Here is a 20,369-nt window from a genome sequence, read left to right as displayed (position 1 = left end):
TTTCTGCGGGAATACTCAGATTCAGCTTTTCTTGCGCTGTAACCACTTGACTTTAAGAAAAGTATACCTTTTGCTACAAGTGGATTCAAGGGTCTTTCTTTCCTAAACATCCAAGCTGAGACAAGCCTGACAGCATCTTTTTCTCTGCAGGAATTATTTTCTCAAGGGAATTTCTCCAGTGTTAACAGTAAATACTGCAGCGAGCCTCGATTACGAGCTTTGGATCCTGCATTTTGATTCCACAAACCCCTCCAGGTTTAGCATAAGGGGGTTACAGAGCACCTTAGACGGACTTTTAAGGTTAAGATTAAGGCATCAGGCTAGACATCAGGAGATTGTATGTTCTAATCCTACCTTAGCCATGAAAGACAAAAAGGTAGGATTAAAATTCAGTCTGATAACTTTTTGCCTGATGAATTAATCTCAAAAATCCATCTAAGGTGTTCTGTGTTCTTCTTATAATAAATAGGCTGATTTTAGACTAGTCACTCTCTCAGCCCAACCTACCTCAAAGGGTTGTTGTTGTGGGGAAAATAGGAGGAGGAGGAAGGAATGTGGGGTATGTTCTCCACCTTGGGTTATTTGTAATAATAATAATGGTGAGATAAATATAATAAACAAAAAAATAAATAAAATTCTCTTATTCTACCTTACTACAGAGAAGAGCATCCCAGAATCTCTGCTTTGCCTCTGTCTTGAACTGGCCTACTATGAAGGACTGCCCCTTAGGTTGAATCTCTTTGAAAATGGCATCCATATGTCGAAGGCACCATTTGAAAACCTAGCTACAGTTTGTTTGCTTTAGAATAGTGGTTGTGTGTTTATTTCTCTCGGGAACCAGTCAAGACCTCCCCTTAAAGCCTAGAGAAATGATGACAAGCTGAGCCAGAGAACCTTCCAGAAGCATCCATTGTCCTTTCAGGGACTGACTGGCGGGAACTTGGAAGACAAATAAGGAGACAACTAAAACCCACATCACTTTTGCTGTTAAAATAATAAATTCCAAGGAGTAATTTGTTATGTCTTGATTTGAGACAGGCTTTTGATTAATCCCCCTCCCTCAAAAAGAACCTCTTAATAAATACTCCTGAATTCTTAGGCTAAACATCTCTTTATTTTCACAATCATGTCAGAACTTGATGCAATATGGAAAAACAAATAAAGGAAACAGGAATTCTGCCAAATTTTGGTAGAGCCTAATGACTCACATATCTTTTTCATAGGTTTCATACCAAACCTGCCCATTTAAATCTAATAAATGGGCAGGTTTGGTATTCTGGGTATCAAAATTATTTTAATATACCCTGATATGGAGAAACCAGTTTAGGCAGGATGCTTACATTGGGACATGATTCATTTAATTAGAGATGTTTTCTCATGTGCTGTAAGAACAGTTTCAATCGGAGATACTAGTAGTTACTGGAATCCATGGGTCCTGCTTTGGAAAGGTAGGGTTAGGGTCAACAGAAATTCATAGCATTGAGAGTTGGGCTTTTCAAAGTTTTCCCCTTAGCAACTATCTACTGAAACTACCTCCATTACCTTCTCATATCCCAAACTCCCAATGTTTGTCTACACCAGAGGTGGTGTTCAGCAGGTTCTGACCAGTTCTGGAGAACCGGTAGCGGAAATTTTGAGTAGTTTGGAGAACTGGTAAATACCACCTCTGACTGGCCCTGCCCCCATCTATTCTCTGCCTCCCGAGTCCCAGCTGATCGGGAGGGAATGGGGATTTTGCAGTAACCTTCCCCTGGAGTGGGGAGGGAATTGAGATTTCGCAGTATCCTTCCCCTGCCATGCCCACCAGGCCACATCAACAGAACCGGTAATAAAAAATTTGGAATCCCACCACTGCTCCATACACACCATACACACACACACACACACACACACACACACACATCACACTCACACCTCACCACACTATATTCACAATGCTATGTGCATCATACATCACACACCACACTACACAATATACACCACACCATACAATCACACACACCCCACCCCATACTATACCATACCATACTATACTACACTGGATTAATCTGTAGACTCTACTATAATGGATTAGTAGCCATGGTGGCGCAGTGGTTAGAACTGAGATAGCAAACCTATGGTACGTGTGCCAGAGGTAGCACACAGCACCCTTTCTAATGGGCTGTCAGCCCAGTTCAGCTCCACCGTGCATGTGTGCCCCTCCAACCAGTCAGCTGGTCTTTGGGTCTCTGCCGTGCATGCAGGGGCGGGACGCATGCAGGAGGTGCATGTGCATGCACACAGAGTGATTGCAGGGGATGCACATGCATGACATTTTGGGGGTTCGTGCACCCGTGCGTGCATTCATGCACGTATGCTTTGGCTACTTGGTCCGGAAAAGGTTAGCCATCACTGGGTTAGAATATAGTACATCAGGCTAATTCTGATGACTGCAGGCTGCCAGCAGTTTTGCAGTTCGATTCAGACCAGCTCAAACTTGACTCAACCTTCTATCCTTCCAAGGTGGGTAAAATGAGGACCCAGATTGTTTGCGGCCAATAGGGTGACTCCGTAAGCTACTTAGAGAGGGCTGTAAAGCACTGTAAAGTAGAATATAACTCTAAGTGCTATTGCTATTAGAGGTAAATATCCTTAAGGCTACCTTGTTCCTACCTGGTATCCTTTCAAGGTTAAAATCTTTGGAGAGCATTAAGCAAGAAAGGTTTCTTTAACATAATACTTCAATCAAAAAGTAATAATTTTAATACAGTAAATGAAAAAAGAATTCTGAATGTGTAGTTTATGGTTCACAGTGCTATTGAGATAGATATTTATAACCAATAAATAGATATAACCAATCCCCCACTGTAGGGAGGGGGAACCGATTAGGTGGTTCCGCCCCAGATGCCTGATGGACCCTATGGGATTTCAGACGGCGCTTGGAGAAATACCTGTCGCTCTCGTCCACAGTCCGGTAGAGTCCTTAGTCGCTGCTTGGAATATAGCGGTGGCGGGGGCTCTAAACCGGATTGCACCTTTACGGCCTCTCCGAGGCAATGGATCCAGGAGGGCTCCTTGGTTCACCGAGGAACTCCAGGAGATGAAGCACCAAAAGAGACACCTAGAACGCCGCTGAAAGTTAGTATCATCTTTCATTTGTGCTTTAACTCCTCTTTTGTTAGGCTAACTCTAAACACATTATCTCATTCCTCGCTTTTTTAGTCATAAACTATCTGGAATTTCTTAGTCCCGTATTTATCTTGAATATAATCAATCCATCTTCTCCAGTCCATTTTATATTTCTCATCTGAGTGATCCTTAAGATATGCTGATATTTTAGCCATCTCTGCTAAGTTTGTTACTTTTAATGTCCATTCTTGAATAGTAGGCAAATCTTCCTTCTTCCAGTATTCCATTTCCACTTCCTACACACACTCTTGACACCTTATTTAATTTGTATTTACAATTGTTATTTTTACTGTCACAAGTGGGTTCCCATCTTCTAGTGAAAAAGCCTTTCAGAGAAAAATGCAGGAATTTTAAGACAGTTGCTAGTGGTCAGCATAGGCTCTGCACCAGAGGTGGGTTGCTAATTTTTTTACTACTGGTTCAGGCATGCTCCCGCGAGAGACACTTCTGTGCATGAGCAGAAGCATCCAGGGCAGGTGGGTGGAGTCTCCCGCCACCACTACTACTGTTCTGGGCCAAACTGGCAGCAACCCACCTCTGCTCTGCATGCATACAGACAGAGACTATTATACAAGAATAAGCTTTCATGCCCTATCAAGTCCATCCAGTGGACTTCTATCTCCAGCTTTTGCATTGTTAAAGTCAGTGTGATTGGCCAGCTAGTTAGGCCAGAAGAAAAGTCCCATCGCACAGTCTTTGTTTTCAGCGACGTCACAATTTTGTCCTTACAGGACTGACCTGGGAGGACTTCCTGTCCCTCAACATTATTCTACCTCTCTGTGACTATCAGAGAAATGGTGGAAAACTCTCCAAAAACATTTCCAGCAGCTGGTTGAAAGAAGGTTGAAACCATTTGATTAATCCCAAAGCCTGCAAATTAACAGAGTGAGGCCCTCAGGCCCTTAGGACTAATGCCAATCCACAACCCACAAAGCTATTTAGATTTTAATTTCTTTGAGGAAATAGCTGTACTGTTTGAAGTACTTGTGAAAAAGTGGGTGTTCATAGAATCAAAGTGGGGAAGGAGTGACGAGACAAAAGTGAAGCGTGCACGAATCAAACCGGTAGCAACCCACCTCTGAAGCATATTAAATAAATGTTGTGGCTGCATCATTAGAAGCATCTCTTGGCTTGCCAAACACTTATTTTTCTTTAGAACCAGCGTGGTAAGGGTCTGAGCCTTGAGGCCGAAGTCTGGATTTCCTCCCTTTGTGGGTATTTTTACATCCTGAGATAATATAATCTTGGTTGAAGCACAGCAAGCATTTAACAGTTCCACCTTTCACCTTGCATTCTTCAGACAGATAGGCTTGCGCATTAATGGGAAGGCCTGCACATTTCTGTAGTCAGTTGATATAGTATTTATTGGCTGTTTTCTCACGGGGTGAGAGGGGTGGGTGGGATGAAGTGAACAGCTAAGTGAACAAGAGCTGGCCTGTGACCTTTCTCTACAGCCTTTTTTGGAAACAAATTCATTGGAACAATTGAGCTATCAAGAGCGGAGCAGAGGTGCTGAGAGATGGTCAAGCCAGAGGCCTCATTCTCTCTGTTGCTTCTCTACCACAAGTGGCCGGTTCTGCGGCTTCTCCCACAGAATTGCAAGCTCAGAAAAGTGTGTACACACACACACACACACACACACACACACAAACACACACACACACACACACACCACATTCTTCAAAGGGCACTCTGAAGAACATCTTGTCAAATGGAGGATGAGGAAGGCTACTTGGCGCTTAACATACAAGCCAGAAAACAGCAAAATCCAATCTCTGTGTCTCGGGAATCAGGTAAAATAAAATTTTATCTGAACTAGATTAAGAACTATGATTTCATGAGCTCTATAATCAGATATGGAAGGTTGGGTCTGTAGGTAACAGCAAACTTTCTCTCTACATTCTTCCTTCCGCCTATTAGTTTGATTGCCATGTCTGCTAAATATTTTTGATTGCTGCAATGAGGGAAGCATTGCGAAGAGTGTTAGATTAAATGAACTGGGAATTGTTGGACTCCAATCCTCTCAGATATGAGGCTGAGTTGCTGATTTTAGACCAGCCAATATTTTGGATGTCTTTGAGAAGACATCCAAAAGACGTATAAAAATATGGCGTGCTTTTCTAGTTCAGCACATTTGGCCATCCTATGTTCTGATACTTATACAGTATATGACATTTATGAACGTTCACAAAGGAAACAGACTGGCAGTCTTCCTCTGATATGAGTAGCTTTAATTTGATAGGAACCATGGTTATATTGTTGAAGGAAATGCAAATCTGACGTTTGTCTAGCTCAGCTTTTAATTTGAAAGCCAGTGAAGCTGTTAAATCCCAATTTCACAAATCAAAATGTTGGATATGGTTGAGGAAACATAAAATATTTGATCACTGAATAAGATATCTGCTTCCAAGACAGGGTAAATTTCCAAATATGCAACTTGGAATTAAGGGATTTCTGATCCATAAAGGAACATCTTCATTTTGCATTTTAGTATACTAATTACTGCCCTGATTTATTTTGGTCCAGGAATGTCCACAGAGAGGGTGTCAATAAACAAGATAATTGCCACAAATAAGTAATCAAAGCCTTGTCAATTTTGTGTGTGTTAAAATAGTTGCAGACACCACCCTGGATTTTTTTAACCCTACCACCCTGCAATGCCTCTGGCTTTGCTCTTCTCAAGATGCCCACACAAATCCCCCAAGTCTGGCAAACAATATATACAGCCAGCAAAACGAACACCAAGAAATCAACAAATAAATCGTTGTGAATAAGATTTTGATGGCAGGAAATGAAGGTGGAGCTGCTAGAACAGTTTATCAACCTCAACAACTTTAAGGCAGCATGAGGAATTCCAGGAGTTGAAATCTACACACCCTAAAGTTGTTGGAATTGAGAAACACCGGAACTATTTTGGTGGTGCTATAAAAGCACAACACAGGAAGATTCAAAGAGGGCATAAAGGAAGAACTGGGACATTCTGGCCTATTGGCAGACTCACCGATTTGCCTATACTAAATTCTCATTTCTCACTCTCTGATTTGAGAGTAATGGAAGGATTAGAGAAGATTAGAGATTTTACAATCTTGTAAAACCACAAAGAAATTCCAGGGAGCTACCTCTCAGCTTCTTGGATCAAAGGGAGTCATAAATTAGACAAATAGTTGCAAACCGACAATGTGAAATACAATGAGCAATGAAAGAAAAATTTTGTCTTGACTCTGAGAAAAGGTCAAATTATATCTATCGTCCATCACCTATCTCTATCTATCTATCTATCTATCTATCTATCTATCTATCTATCTATCTATCTATCTATCTATCTATCTATCTATCTATCTCTGCCTGCCTGCCTGCCTGCCTGCCTGCCTGCCTGCCTGCCTGCCTGCCTGCCTGCCTGCCTGCCTATCTATCCATCTACAATATATATATTGTATGCAGTATGCAGTATATAAAATACACTATATACACACAGAGTATATATAGTTGATTTTGAGATAAAATACAAATGGAAATAAAAGTCAAGAAAGAGAGATAATAAAGAGTAGAGTGCAAAGAATAAAGGAAAAAGAAACAAGATAGTGATTTCCATTTTTTCAGTACAGTAGAGTACAAAAAATTACAAACATCCCTTTGGTTTACATTTGTAATGATTTTAATCTATTTCTATAGAAAAATTAAATCTAGTCCTCAAAACTTAACATTCGTTTTTTTTTTTTTTTTGGTGCATTAAGAGCACAGAGTCCAGAAGCTGTTTCCAAACGAAAACAAAACTAGATAAATTATTCTGTTTTATTAAGATTGTCAGTTGTGCCATGTCGCAGTTGTGAGAAAAGGATTAATCTCCTGATTAATTCAGTGAGCATATGGAAATTATTACTATTTCATGTGGAGAGAAAATTTTGATCATCATTACAAAATGAACCTCTTTTCCTATTGTAGAAAGTTAGCACCCACCCCCCTCCTAGAAGAATGAAATATTTTGGGAAATATTTAAAAAGCCAAAATATTATATTTCCCTGGATGATAAAAGACAGAAAGCAGCTCTCTGCTCCCAGATATATTTTGTGCCCTTTAAGAAAGACTGGGCCTGCCTATCTACAAGATAAGAGACCTCCAGCTCCAAGGTGATGGGATTAAGACATGACCCTCCAGGACATAATAGGATTAACCCATCTAGCAACAGAGCTCACCACATGGCACAATCTCCTAAGGACATTGCATCACCCCCAGCAAACGTCAACCAAACATATTGTATACAAACATGACCCCATATGGCCTCATGGGAGTCTAACAACAGCCAATAGAATATATGTTCTTGCACAGGAACAGGAAGCTCAAGTGCAAAGTCCATGAGAAGGAATAAAAAACCCCACTCTCAACTCCATGTGTTCAGCTGCACCAGAAACATGTGCCTCTGCTTCATTGTTAAACCGTCTTTCCAATCAGCCTCCATGTTTCCAGTGTCTTCCTTCTGGCTTGAAACTGAACTAGATGGATATTTCTTCCAATCCAACGTTATCCTTGGGTTGTTTTGTAGATCGTCCGCTGAGATACCGTTGTTATCGTTGGATCATTACTGGGGCTGGATGTGTTGTGATCAGCCTATTAGTAGGAGGTGTGATAGCATTGCGTATCTGTGGTGAGTCACTATAAATTTAACAACCTTCTACCCTGAACTTCTAAATATTTTGAAATTTATATAAAGTAAGGAAGATTACTTTGACAAAGATATGCAGGAGCTATTGTCTAGGCAAAAAAAGAGGGCTGAAATAGTTTTGAAGTCAGCAACAGGCAGATAATGTAAGAACAGGAAGATAACATTTGGAAGCAACTCAGACCAGTGATGGGTTCCTACCAGTTCAGACTGGTTCGGCCAAACCAGTAGTATTTTGGCGACCTGGGTCGCTGGAAACAGCAGTGACCCAGGCCTTCCACGCCCCCATAGGCACCGCCATCTTGTTTTTTGCTTCTGCGCATGCGCAGAACAATTTTTATTGTACTATGCATGCATGCACAGCGCGCATCAAGCGTGTGCACATTCACGAGCAAACCAGTAGTAGTGGCTGCCAGAACCCACCCCGAACTCAGACAGTTCCCTACTTCACTGAACTATGAGGAAGAGGAGGAGGAGGAGGAGGAGGAGGAGGAGGAGGAGGAGGAGGAGGTTGTTGTTCAGTCAAATCAGATTTGCAAGATTCTGTTATTGTAGCCAATCTCAATCAAAATAATTTTAGCTTTCCCATGGTCTCATTCATCCAATGGGGCTTACAAAATACCAGGATTTAATGGCATAGAACAGAAGATAACTCTTCTCAACCACGTTAAGGTTCTCCTGTTTGAAATTTTGCTCACTTATAAGGCATTATAGCTATTATATTTTACAATGTCTTCTTCAGTCATTCTCTCAGATAAATTTTAGGAAATCATGCCAGGAATCATAAATATCAGCTAGAAGCCAAAGTTAGTTGGTTAGTTGGTATCCTGCCTTTATTATTTGTAACTGCCTTTATTATTTCTAATATAACTCAAGGCAGTGAACATGCCTAATACTCCCTCCTATTTTCCCCACAACAACAACAACCCTGTGAGGTAGGTTGGGCTGAGGGAGGGCGACTGGTCCAAAACCAGCTAGCCGGCTTTCATACTAAAGTGGGACTACAACTCACAATCTCCTGGTGCCTAGCCTCATGACTTAACCACTAGACCAAACATATACCACAAAGTAACCGCACACATTTGTGTGATGGTAGTATGGTGACAGATAACACCTCCTTTCCTGTGTGTATGACATAAAAGCCAAAGTGGTGGCTGAAACCATGTGCTTGATTCTCCCCCCCAAAAAGGGAAAGGGATTGTGAATGTTAACAGTTACCTCTTGGAATCTGGCATCATCTGTGCTTTCAAATTATATTATTAAATCTAAATCATCCTTGTGTTTGCTTCTTCTTGCTCACCTAAGCCTGTTGTAATGTAACTCTCCTTTATCTTATTATTTATGTATTTTAAGTGTTTCATCATACCAATGGTGGGTTTCAAAATTTTTAGAACCTCTTCTGTAGATGTGGCCTGCTTTGTGGGAGTTGGTTGCCGGCCATGTGACCAAGTGGGAGTGGCCAACTTGTAAAATGTGGGGAAACTCACTTAACAACGCTCTTGCTTAGCAACCAAAATGTTGGCTCAGAAACTCTGGCATTTGAAGCACGCAAGTCTTAAAGCTGTCAAGTTACAAGACCCTTGAACCCCTAACCCTTTAGAAAAAAAACCCCAGGGGTGTTCAAACTTGACAGCTTTAAGACTTGTGGACTTCAACTCCCAGAATTCCTCCTCTCGCTCTTCATCTTGATGATGTGCGGACGGGCAGGGGGAGGGAGCTGGAACCTGTTCTAAACAGCACGGTAGATTTGTGGAACTTCTTCTATAGAGGAGGTTAGAACTGGCAGGAACCCACTCCTGCATCATACTCTTCAGAAGAACAAAATGTTATGAGTTAAATCATAATCAGATGATTAATAAGAAGGAGTGGAGGGTGGGTTAGGAAAAAAAGGATAATAATATCTTCCTTTCCTCAATTGATTTATTCCCTGTTTGAATTTCAAGCTTTTCAGAGAAGACACTACAAGCAGGCTTTTGATTCTCAGGAGACCAGCAATGAAACAGAAATTAAGCACAGATTGGAGAATGTTGTCTCTCGCTTGCAGGCATTTTTGTGTAAACAAGTCCCGGTTAACTCAACAGGTAATGCCGATATTCTCTCCCTGTGAGATAAGGATGGAGAACATATCACATCCAATCTCCTGAATTTTGAGAAAATTCCATCTTATGTGGATATTGGGAAGATCTGTGATGTAACCTACATTAAGCTACCCTGGTGGAGGCTTTCAAAGCCAGCTGCCCAAAAGATCTCATTATATCTGGTTTGGTCTTAGAATCTGCAAGAGGGATCCAAAAAATTGAGATGGTAGCCATGGCCATATAATTGATGCCCCCACTTTTTACATGTGGTTTGATACAGCTGCAGTTTGATATTTTTGCACCCTTCCCCAGTTGTCCCTGATTTTAGATATATTTTTTTTAAGATTCAGTACTTGAAAGTATACCTCTAGAATAGTTGCAAATATAGGTAGTCCTCTACTTACTTCTAGTCACTTAGCAACATTCAAAGTTATGATGGAATCTGCAAAGCTACAGTTCGAAGTTATACAGCAGCTCCTGCACCACTTCTGTGGTCACGTGAATAAAATCCAGGCAGATTCACCCTTACAACCAATTGCAGGGACAGCGCAGTGCTTCCCTGCCTATCTCCTCTATAATAGCCAATTATTAATAATACATTTTAAAGAGAAAGAGAAATAAGGCAAATTAAAATGCAAGAAAATCCGCATTAGTTAGCCAGTGTAATAGTACTACAAAACCCATCTTGCAAATATTATAAAATTTATCCTATGTGGCCCTCATCCCCATTGCCACTCCTCCAGATCCCACATCTTCCTCCCCATCCCCTATCACTGAGCACTCATTTATCTTTTGCACTGTGGAGCCCTGGCGCTCTCATTGGGGAAGGAGAGCTGGCTGCGCTGTCCTTTGGCATCCCTAGGCTACATGGCTCTGTCCCAGAAGCAGGCACCATTTTCAGAGGAGCCATCCTTACCCCAATATGAGCTCTGGAAATCTACAGTACAGAAGATAAGTGATCGATTGGTGATGGGGAGTGAGGAGGAGTGTGGGCGACTCAATGGAGTGGGAAGCAGGCCCAAGGGCTGTGTGGGCTCCGAAGGGCAGGAAGCAAAACACAAGGTGCCTCAGGGAATGGGGGAAGCCTTGGAAGGCATGAGGGGTGGTGTGTAGGCAGCCCTGGATATACACTATGTCTCCAATGGCATCCCCATCTTTGAGGCACCCTATGCTCCACTTAACAACCAGTATGGTCGTTTAATGACCACATCGGGAAGGCCAGGGGTGGGTTTATTAGGCCAGGTGATCATATGAGAGCTATGCTTAATGACCATTACGACTTGGGACCATAATGGGAAGACTCCATTATGGTCATCAATTGAGGCCTATCAGTGTCTCATTGTGATGGCAAATGCATGAATGACCGTAGTGCAGCTTTAAAACATCTACATCTCTTTTAGAAAGTTCATATATGATTCTTGTAAAAAAAAAATGCATCTTTTTTTGTTTGGCCTTCAGAAAGATTCAGATGTCCCTTGTGTCCTGGAAACTGGTCTTATCATGATGGCAAATGCTACTGGATTTCCAAAGAACTGGGGACCTGGGACAAAAGCCGGGAAGACTGCAGAGCCAGAGGCGCTCAAATGCTGGTGCTGAAGGAACAAGAAGAAATGGTAGGTCAAGGTTTGGGTTGGGAAGGCCAAGGGAGCAATGAAGATGGAGGGAAAGAGAGCTGAACTACAACCCCCACAATTCCCTGCTTTCTAGATAGAATAGCAATTAAGTGGTGACTAAATGCCAAAGGCACACAGAATGCTGTTACCTTCCCACCAAAGGTGGCCCCTATTTTTCTACTTGCATTTTTACATGCTTTCGAACTGCTAGGTTGGCAGAAGCTGGGACAAGTAACGGGAGCTCACTCTGTTACGCAGCGCTAGGGATTCAAACCGCCAAACTGCCAAACTTCTGATCGACAAGCGCAGCGCCTTAGCCACTGAGCCACCGCATCCCTTGTAAATGCTTTATTATTAGATGTATATTATTAGATGCATCGGTCAGCTCCGAAAGCCCAACACTAAGAGCCCACCATCATATGAAGGGGCAAAAGTTGCAAGCAGTGGACCAATTTGCATACCTTGGCAGCACCCTCTCCCGTGCAGTGACAATTGACATTGAGGTGAACTGCAGAATCGCCAAGGCAAACTGATCAATGTGTGAGACCAGTGTGGAATAAGCCTTGCTACAAAGCTCAACGTCTACCAAGCAGTAGTGCTAATGACTCTGATGTATGCCAGTGAGACTTGGACTGTATACAGGAGGCATGCTAGGCAATTGAACCGCTTCCATATGACTTGCCTCTGTAGAATACTGAGGATCCGGTGGCAGAACATGGTGCCAGACACAGACGTCCTCTCCAGTGCAGGCCTGACATCAGTTCACACCCTGCTGATGAAAGCCCAGGCATGCTGGGGCAGGCCATGTTGCAAGGATGCCAGACTACCACATTCCTAAACAGCTCCTCTATGATCTCAAAGAAAGCGATTGTACAGGGGACAAAGGAAGCGATACAAAGACACGTTGAAAGCCTCCTTCGAGTGCCAGGAAATTGACACCCCCTCCCGGGAAACCCTGGCACAAGATCGCATGCTGATCCACCAAGGCTGCCAGACATCCGAGGACAGAAGAACAATCACAGCACAAGAGAAGAGGTGGCGCAGTGGTTAAAAGCAGCACTGCAGGCTACTGCTAGATCAGCAGGTCACCGGTTCAAATCTCACCGGCTCAGGGTTGACTCAGCCTTCCATCCTTCCGAGGTGGGTAAAATGAGGACCCAGATTGTTGGGGGCAATATGCTGACTCTCTGTAAACTGCTTAGAGAGGCCTGAAAGGCCTATGAAGCGGTATATAAGTCTACTGCTAAATAAAAAAATAAAAAAAAAAATAAGAAGCGAGCCCTCCGCAAAGCCAGAGCTGCAAATGCTGCAACAATGGTGCCCACACACGTCTGCCGAAAATGTTTCAGAACATTTCATGCCCTTATAGGCCTTACCAGCCACCTGCGGACACATCGTGGACAGCCCACAACCTGTTAGATGTCAAGGTGCTCTTCGAACACGATGGACAAACTTCATCAATACAATAATGCAATAGCAGAATTGGAAGGGACCTTGGAGGTCTTCTAGTCCAACCCCCTGCTCAGGCAGGGAACCCTATACCATTTCAGTCAAATGGCTATCCAACATCTTCTTAAAGACCTCCAGTGTTGGGGCATTCACAACTTCTGGAGGCAAGCTGTTCCACTGATTAATTGTTCTAACTGTCAGGAAGTTTCTCCTCAGTTCTAAGTTGCGTCTCTCCTTGATTAGTTTCCACCCATTGCTTCTTGTTCTACCCTCAGGTGCCCTAGAGAATAGCTTGACTCCCTCTTCTTTGTGGCAACCCCTGAGATATTGGAACACTGCTATCATGTCTCCCCTGGTCCTTCTTCTCATTAAACTAGATATACCCAGTTCCTGAAACCGTTCTTCATATGTTTTAGCCTCCAGTCCCCTAATCCTCTTTATTGCTCTTCTCTTCACATCTTTTCTACATCATGGTGACCAAAACTGAATGCAGTATTCCAAGTGTGGCCTTACTAAGGCATTATAAAGTGGTATTAATACTTCACGTGATCTTGATTCTATCCCTCTGTTTATGCAGCCTAGAACTGTGTTGGCTTTTTTGGCAGCTGCTGCACACTGCTGGCTCATATTTAAATGGTTGTCCCCTAGGACTCCAAGATCCCTGTCACAGTTACTACTATTGAGCAGGGTACCACCTATACTGTACCTGTGTGTTTTGCATATCAGATGCATGTCCTACTGTTACTTGTATAAGTCCAGATGGTATATTTAATGCTTCTGCCTATTTTCTCCACAGTGACAAGTAGTGTTATTAATATACTTACGCAAACATTCATTTATAGACTGCTTCAGGTATGGAAGAAGATATAGAAATATAATTTTACTGCATCTAATGTCTGCTGAATGACAGATAGTAAAATCAAGGCTTCACTATTCAGCAACCACTAATCAAGTGTTTTTTTAACAGACTTTTATCCAAAGTATTTCTGATGAAACACAATCACTATGGATTGGCTTGATAGGAATGTTTCCAGCAAGAAAGTGGATGTGGGTTGATGATTCCCCATTGAATGAAAAACTGTGAGTATTTCTTTCTAGACTTACTGAAATCCTGCAGTGGACAATTCATTCCACTAAACAACATGCAGCCTATTTCTGAGTAAAATGAATAAAATCAGAAATAAACAATTCAACTGGAGTAACTGTACATGCAAATAACACTTGTAAATAGCTCAAACAAGTGACTGTTGTTTTCTACTTAAGTTACAGAATCTTCCCAGGCTCCTTGCTAGATAAGGACATGGATCTTAGGGAAGGTCAAGTGACAGGGCAAACCACTAGAATATAAACTGAAACCAAACACCACTGGTTTACAAGCAGTGGTGAATTAAATAACAATTTAGGTAATGAAGAATCTGCATTAAAAACAACCAAGCTAAAACAACATCAAGGACTGTCAGGTCAAGCTTATGCCTCCTGCAGCTGCACAAAGATTCTAGTGGAAGTGTTTTGGAAACTGCAAGCTAGGCTGGAAGGAGGGGTCAAACCAGGTCTTAGCTTAGAATTTTTGTGCAGCTACAAGAGGCATAAGCATGCCCTGAAGGGGTCCTTGATGTTGCCTTAGCTTGGTTGTTTTTATGCAGACTTTTCATTACCCAGATTACAGGTTGTCTTTGACTTCCAATCAGAGGTGGTATTCAGCAGGTTCTGACCAGTTCTGGAGTAGAAATTTTGAGTACCGTATTTTCACGACTATAAGGCGCACTGAAAAGCCTAAAATTTGATCAAAAACCGGCAGTGCGGCTTATAACCCGGTGCGCTTTATATATGGAGCAGTTTCCCTCCCCAGCGCCCAGGCTTTCTCCTCCGTTCCTGCCTCCCGTCCCTCCCACCATCTGAGCAGTTTCCCTCCCCAGCTGGCCCAGGCTTTCTCCTCCGTTCCTGCCTCCCGTCCCTCCCACCATCTGAGCAGTTTCCCTCCCCAGCTCGCCCAGGCTTTCTCCTCCGATTGGTTTTAATGGGGAGGTCGGATGGAATAGCGCTTAATGGGAGAAGGATTAATAGTTTCTCGGGTTCAAGCTGCGGATTCTAACTTTCACAAAGGGAACTAAAGCTGAGCAGGTAATTGCTTTATTAAAGCCGATTCAGTTCGCGGGAGATATTTGGCGCGCTTCTTTGAAAATCTCCCTCCCAATTCTGCCCAACGCCTCCCCGACCTTACTGGACGAACGGTGCGGGGTGGGGTGGGGTGTATCATGTAGTGCGGAGTCCGAGGAGTGGCAGATGTTGCGATTTCGTTAGTAATTTGTTTGTTTGCGAAAGTTGCGCGCGGATGAATGTTGCAAAAAAAATGTGCGGCTTATAACCCGGTGCGCTTTATATATGAAAAAAGTTTGAAAAATTAATGTTAACTGATACTGCGGCTTCTAATCCGGTGCGCCTTATGGTCGTGAAAATACGGGTAGTTCGGAGAACCGGTAAATAGCACATCTGACTGGCCCCGCCCCCATCTATTCTCTGCCTCCTGAGTCACAGCTGATTGGGATGAAATGGGGATTTTATGGTATCCTTCCCCTGCCACGCCTACCAAGCCATGCCACACCCACCAAGCCACACCCACCAAGCCACACCCACCAAGCCACGCCCACAGAACTGGTAGTAAAAAACTTGGAGTCCCACCACTGCTTCCAATAGTTCATTTAGTGGCTGTTCAAAGTTACAACGGCATTGAGAAAAGTGACTTACGGCAACTTTTCACACTTACAACTATTGCAGCATCCCCATGGTCACATGGTCAAAATTCGGACACTTGGCAACTGACTCATATGATAGTGCAGTTTCTCGGAGCCCTGTGATCAGCTTCCATGCAACTTTCTGACAAGCAAAGTCAGTGGGGAACCCCTTTTGACTTAATGACTGTGTTTCTAGCTTAGTAACTGCAGTGGTTCACTTAACAACTGTGGCAAGAAAACTCGTAAAATGGGGCAGAATTCACTTAACAGATGTTTCTCTTAGCAACATAAATGTTGGGCTCAATTATGGTCATAACTCAAGGACTATCTGTATTATTTATTTATTTATTTATTTATTTATAAAATTTATATGCCGCCCAATCCCGAAGAACTCCGGGCGGCTTACAAAAAGAGGGGGGGGAAAGAGAAGGGAAAAAAACAGTTTAAAATCACAACACCACATGCATTCATTCTAATCGGGGCTGGACTTCAACAATGAGGTCAACAGCCCCAGGCCTGCCGGAACAGCCAGGTTTTTACAGCTTTCCTGAAGGCCATGAGAGTGGGTATGGTCCGGATCTCCGGGGGTAGCTGATTCCAAAGCGTCGGAGCAGCCACAGAGAAGGCTCTCCTCCGGGGGCCCACCAGCCGACACTGTCTGGCTGATGGCATCTGAAAGAGGCCCAATCTGTGGGATCTTACTGGCCACTGGGAGGTATGTGGCAGTAAGCAGTCTTGAAGGTACGCTGGCCCTAAGCCATGTAGGGCTTTAAAGGTAATAACCAACATCTTGAATTGCATCCGGAGACCAATTGGTAGCCAGTGCAGCTCGTGGAGGATAGGTGTAACGTGGGTGTACCTCGGTGCACCCCATATCGCTCGCGTGGCTGCATTCTGGACTAACTGCAGTCTCCGAATGCTTTTCAAGGGTAGCCCCATGTAGAGTGCGTTGCAATAATTCAGCCTTGAGGTGACAAGGGCGTGAGTAACCGAACAGTACAGTAAGTAACGTCATCAGCGCATGCAATTTGTTTTCAGTTTATATTCTAGTATGACCTTTCCTCAAGTGTAGAATGTCTTAGCTTGGCAAACAGTGAAAGGGGATTCTCTAAGTAGAGGACAGTAAGATCACTTGATTTAGCTATTTATAAGTGGGATGGATTGCTTGCCCCTGACAGGAAGACTCATAAATTAGACAACAGACAGACAAGTGGCCTCTGAATCTACAGAACGAAAGGTCAGTATACAAGAATGGCAAAAAACTCAAAAGGGACTCCTTCCCATTTTTTGGATTGTAAAGTTGAAAGGGGAGAGATGTACTCTCAAATCAGTATCTCACAATTTTTATTAAAATTGTAATTTTTAAATGCAGGTAGTCCTGGACTTGTGACTGCAATGAACCCTGCCCCATCAATAGGGCTGGGTTTCGACAGCCACTATTGCCGGTTCGCTTATGGGCACACACACACGCTTGATGCGCGCGGTGTGCATTTGATGTGCACTGGGTGCACTTGATGTGCGCTGCGCGCACATGCACAGTATAATAAAAATTGTTCTACGCATGTGCAGAAGCCAAAACCAGTTTGGGTGTGTGGCAGGCCTGGGTCGCTGCCGGTTCCAGCAACCCAGGCCGCCAAACCACTACCAGTTCAGCTGAACTGGCCCGAACTGGTAGGAACCCACCACTGCCCGTCACGGTCCTGAGTCGTGACAGTCATCAAAGGGTCAGTCACATGACCGACCCAATTTTACAACCTTTTTGTGGCAGTTGTTAAGCAAACGCCAGTGGTTCACAATGGGAGTGGTTTTGGCAAAAACTGGACGTACCAGTAACAAAACATAGTGAAATGCAGTCATGTGATTTCAGGATGCTGCTGTAGAAAGTCAGCACCCATTTTTCTTAGAAGAATGAAATATTTTAGGAAATATTAAAAAGGCAGAATATTATATTTTCCCTAATGGGAAAACATGTTTCTAAAGACAGAAACTCGGAGCTTCAGCTCCCTGCCCCCAGCAGATATTTGGTGCCCATTGAGAAGGACTGGGCCAACCTATCTAGAAAACAAAAGACCTCCAGCTCCAGGGTGATGGGATTAAGACATGACCCTCCAGGACATAATAGGAGTAACCCATCTAGCAGCAGGGCTCAATGCATTGCAAAATCACCTAGGGACATTGCATCACCCAGTAAGCTTCAACCAAGCATCTGAGCTCAGATAACCTCATCTATGACTCCTGCATAGCCCCATGGGAGCCTGACAGCAGCCAATAGAATACACATTCTTGCACAGGAACAGGAAGCTCTAGAGAGTGTATAAACACCCCTCTCCCTGGTCAGTTGCATCAGGACCATGTGCTTGATGGTTCTGCTCCATTAAACCATCTTTCCAATCCTCCTCCATGTTTCCAGTGTCTTTCTCCCCGCTTGGAACTGAACCAGATGGATATTTCTTCCAACACTGCAAACAGCCATAAGTGGTGTCCCAATTGCCGAGTGTCCAAAGTTCAGTCACGTGAGGCCCAACTATCTTAATTTCCAATCCTGGTTATACATAACCCCCAGGTGCTAAGCAACTAGTCATAAGTCAAGGACTACCCGTAAAATAAAAATATAATGAATTAACTGAATAATTAAAAATATAGTATTTTCACTTCCACTACTCTTTCTATTGTGCAGTTTACCTTTTTACTCTTTTCCTTCCCTGTTTTTTTTTTAAAAATTCCATTCCCTTCTCTTTCAACTTTTAGTCCCTAAATTCATAAATCCATTCAGTCTTCTTTCAACATAAAGTTCATATAAGGTTTCTAGTCTTTCAAACAATTCTTTATCTGTGTTCCTGGATGAAAGTTAAAATAAAATAAAAGATGTACTGTCTACTGATCAACATATAAATATTAGAAGGCTGGTTATGGGGAATAGAAAAACCCAGCCAAAAACAAAGGGAGGGTGGGGGGAGAAGATGGCAGGAAGAATGTCTGCTCTTTCTAAAAACCTTCATTCTCTATTTTATTCTTCAGGCTGCAAGAATTGGGACCCCTTTTAGGAGACAGGTGTGGAATGCTGATTGGGCCAAAGATTGTTGCTGAATCCTGTTCAACTCTCTCCGCTTGGGTGTGCCAGGCAGAAGCTTTGGATGTAAATACATCCAAATTTTAGCTTGAGCTAAAATGCTGTTTTGGACACTGCTCTCCAAAGCTCTGTGGTCGGAATAGAGAGGTCTGGGGAGGGGTGAGGTCAGGGGTGAAATGCTACCGGTTCAGATTGGTTCACCCAAACTGGTAGTAAAAGAAAAATGCTACCGGTTCAAGCGAACTGGTATTTCCAACGATCAGCTGTGATGTACGATTTATATTAGCTAGAATTGTGGGATTTCCTGCTTTCTAGGTAATCTAAATCACCTGGCACAGTGGATTCCCCTCCCCCTTCCACTGTTCTACTTACCTTTGCAGTCGGTAGCAGGCTCATCCCGTTTTGACGCTCTGCGAACGCTCATATTAGCGAACCAGTAGTAAAGGTAAGTTGATTTCACCCCTGGGTGAGGTAGTAAGGAAATAATCCATTAAAGGGGAATTACATTCTCAGGGAAAGGATACAAACACTTTAAATCACTTGGCAAGGAGGGAATGTTGTTATCAAATTATCTACAGTATAATTTCTGCTCTTTCTCTTAACATAGTTGTGAATTGTTAGTGCTTTTCTTGTGTGTGTGTTCATAAAATGTATCAGCTTAAATAAACTTCTTAGTGGTTTCTAGTGAATAAGTGATGAAATTATGTCTTTAAATTGCTTTCTTACTGACTAAGCTTGGAAATCTCTCCCTTTATCTTTCTTTTTTCCTCCTGCAAAAGGAAGCTTTATTTTGTCTTCCTGCCAGCTTCTCTTTTGTGACTTTTCAAGAATTCTACTTTTCCTTTACCATACCAATAATCTATTTTAATCCAGTCCATCGGATCCAGTCCCCTGCTTGCTAGCAGGGAGAAAGAACTGAAGGTGGGGAATCAAAACCTTTAGAATTTCTCAGCTGTTTTTCAATTAGCTTCTTTATCTGAGGGTCTATTTGTAAACACTGAAGTTGTTTTGAGTCACATAGCAGTCATGTAGGTGTAGGAAGTTATCACCCAGCCCTCTCCCATAAAAATAAAATATCCTAGGGAATATTGAAAAGGCAGAATATTTCTCTGGATGTGAAAAGAAAGAAACATGTTTTAAAAGACAGAATAGCTGCCTGTAGCTTCCTGCCCATCCCCACTTGGCCAATGGGCCATTAAGATGTTTAGATGTTTATTAACATTTGTATGCCGCCCTTTTCCCTGAGGGGACTCAGGGCGGCTCACATAAAATAAGGGAGGGGGAATACAAACAATGACGTAGACACATATAATAAAAGTAATAAGCAACATACATTCATCATTCGGGAGGGGCGGCTATCCTTATCCCCAGGCCTGACGGGCTAGCCAGTTCTTGAGGGCTGTGCGGAAGGCCTGGACGGTGGTGAGGGTACGAATCTCCATGGGGAGTTCGTTCCAAAGGGTCGGGGCTACTACTGAGAAGACCAAGATAGTCCCTTTACATAATAAAGACTTCTCCACTTCAGCTAGAGGTGGATGGGATTAAAGCATGATAATATTGGCCCCAACTGACCACATGGCATCTGAGAACTCAACCAAACCT

At 43.0% G+C, this 20,369-nt stretch overlaps 2 protein-coding genes across 2 annotated transcripts in view; both read left to right on the top strand.

The window, feature by feature from the left end:
* The window catches only part of LOC148047867 (cholinesterase-like), a 7,955-nt gene extending 6,942 nt beyond the window's left edge, over positions 1-1,013 (top strand). The window contains exon 5 of the mRNA XM_087708555.1: positions 660-1,013. The gene's annotated coding sequence lies outside the window, so the exon portion shown is untranslated. The remainder of the gene's footprint in view (positions 1-659) is intronic.
* A 3,741-nt stretch (positions 1,014-4,754) lies between these two features.
* Positions 4,755-19,196, top strand: LOC148047866 (killer cell lectin-like receptor subfamily B member 1B allele A). Its single transcript, XM_087708554.1, has 6 exons — positions 4,755-4,961; positions 7,709-7,810; positions 9,769-9,906; positions 11,362-11,516; positions 13,933-14,045; positions 18,716-19,196. The coding sequence occupies exons 1-6, from the start codon at positions 4,880-4,882 to the stop codon at positions 18,852-18,854; spliced, it is 729 nt and encodes a 242-aa protein (XP_087564680.1). The 5' UTR covers positions 4,755-4,879; the 3' UTR covers positions 18,855-19,196.
* Positions 19,197-20,369: the final 1,173 nt, after the last annotated feature.

The sequence above is a fragment of the Thamnophis sirtalis genome, unplaced genomic scaffold, assembly GCF_051295495.1.
Source record: "Thamnophis sirtalis isolate CommonGarterSnake01/CBP01778 unplaced genomic scaffold, rThaSir2_p1.2 scaffold_3, whole genome shotgun sequence".
Lineage (NCBI taxonomy): Eukaryota > Metazoa > Chordata > Lepidosauria > Squamata > Natricidae > Thamnophis > Thamnophis sirtalis.
Note: the sequence above shows the minus strand (reverse complement) of the source record. Positions and strands in the feature narration are given on the sequence as shown.

Coding starts and splice junctions, on each gene's coding strand:
- LOC148047866 (XM_087708554.1), top strand. CDS start 4,880: ATGGAGGATGAGGAAGGCTACTTGGCGCTTAACATACAAGCCAGAAAA. Junction 7,811..9,768: donor GATAGCATTGCGTATCTGTG/GTGAGTCACTAT, acceptor TTGAATTTCAAG/CTTTTCAGAGAAGACACTAC. Junction 11,517..13,932: donor TGAAGGAACAAGAAGAAATG/GTAGGTCAAGGT, acceptor TTTTTTTAACAG/ACTTTTATCCAAAGTATTTC.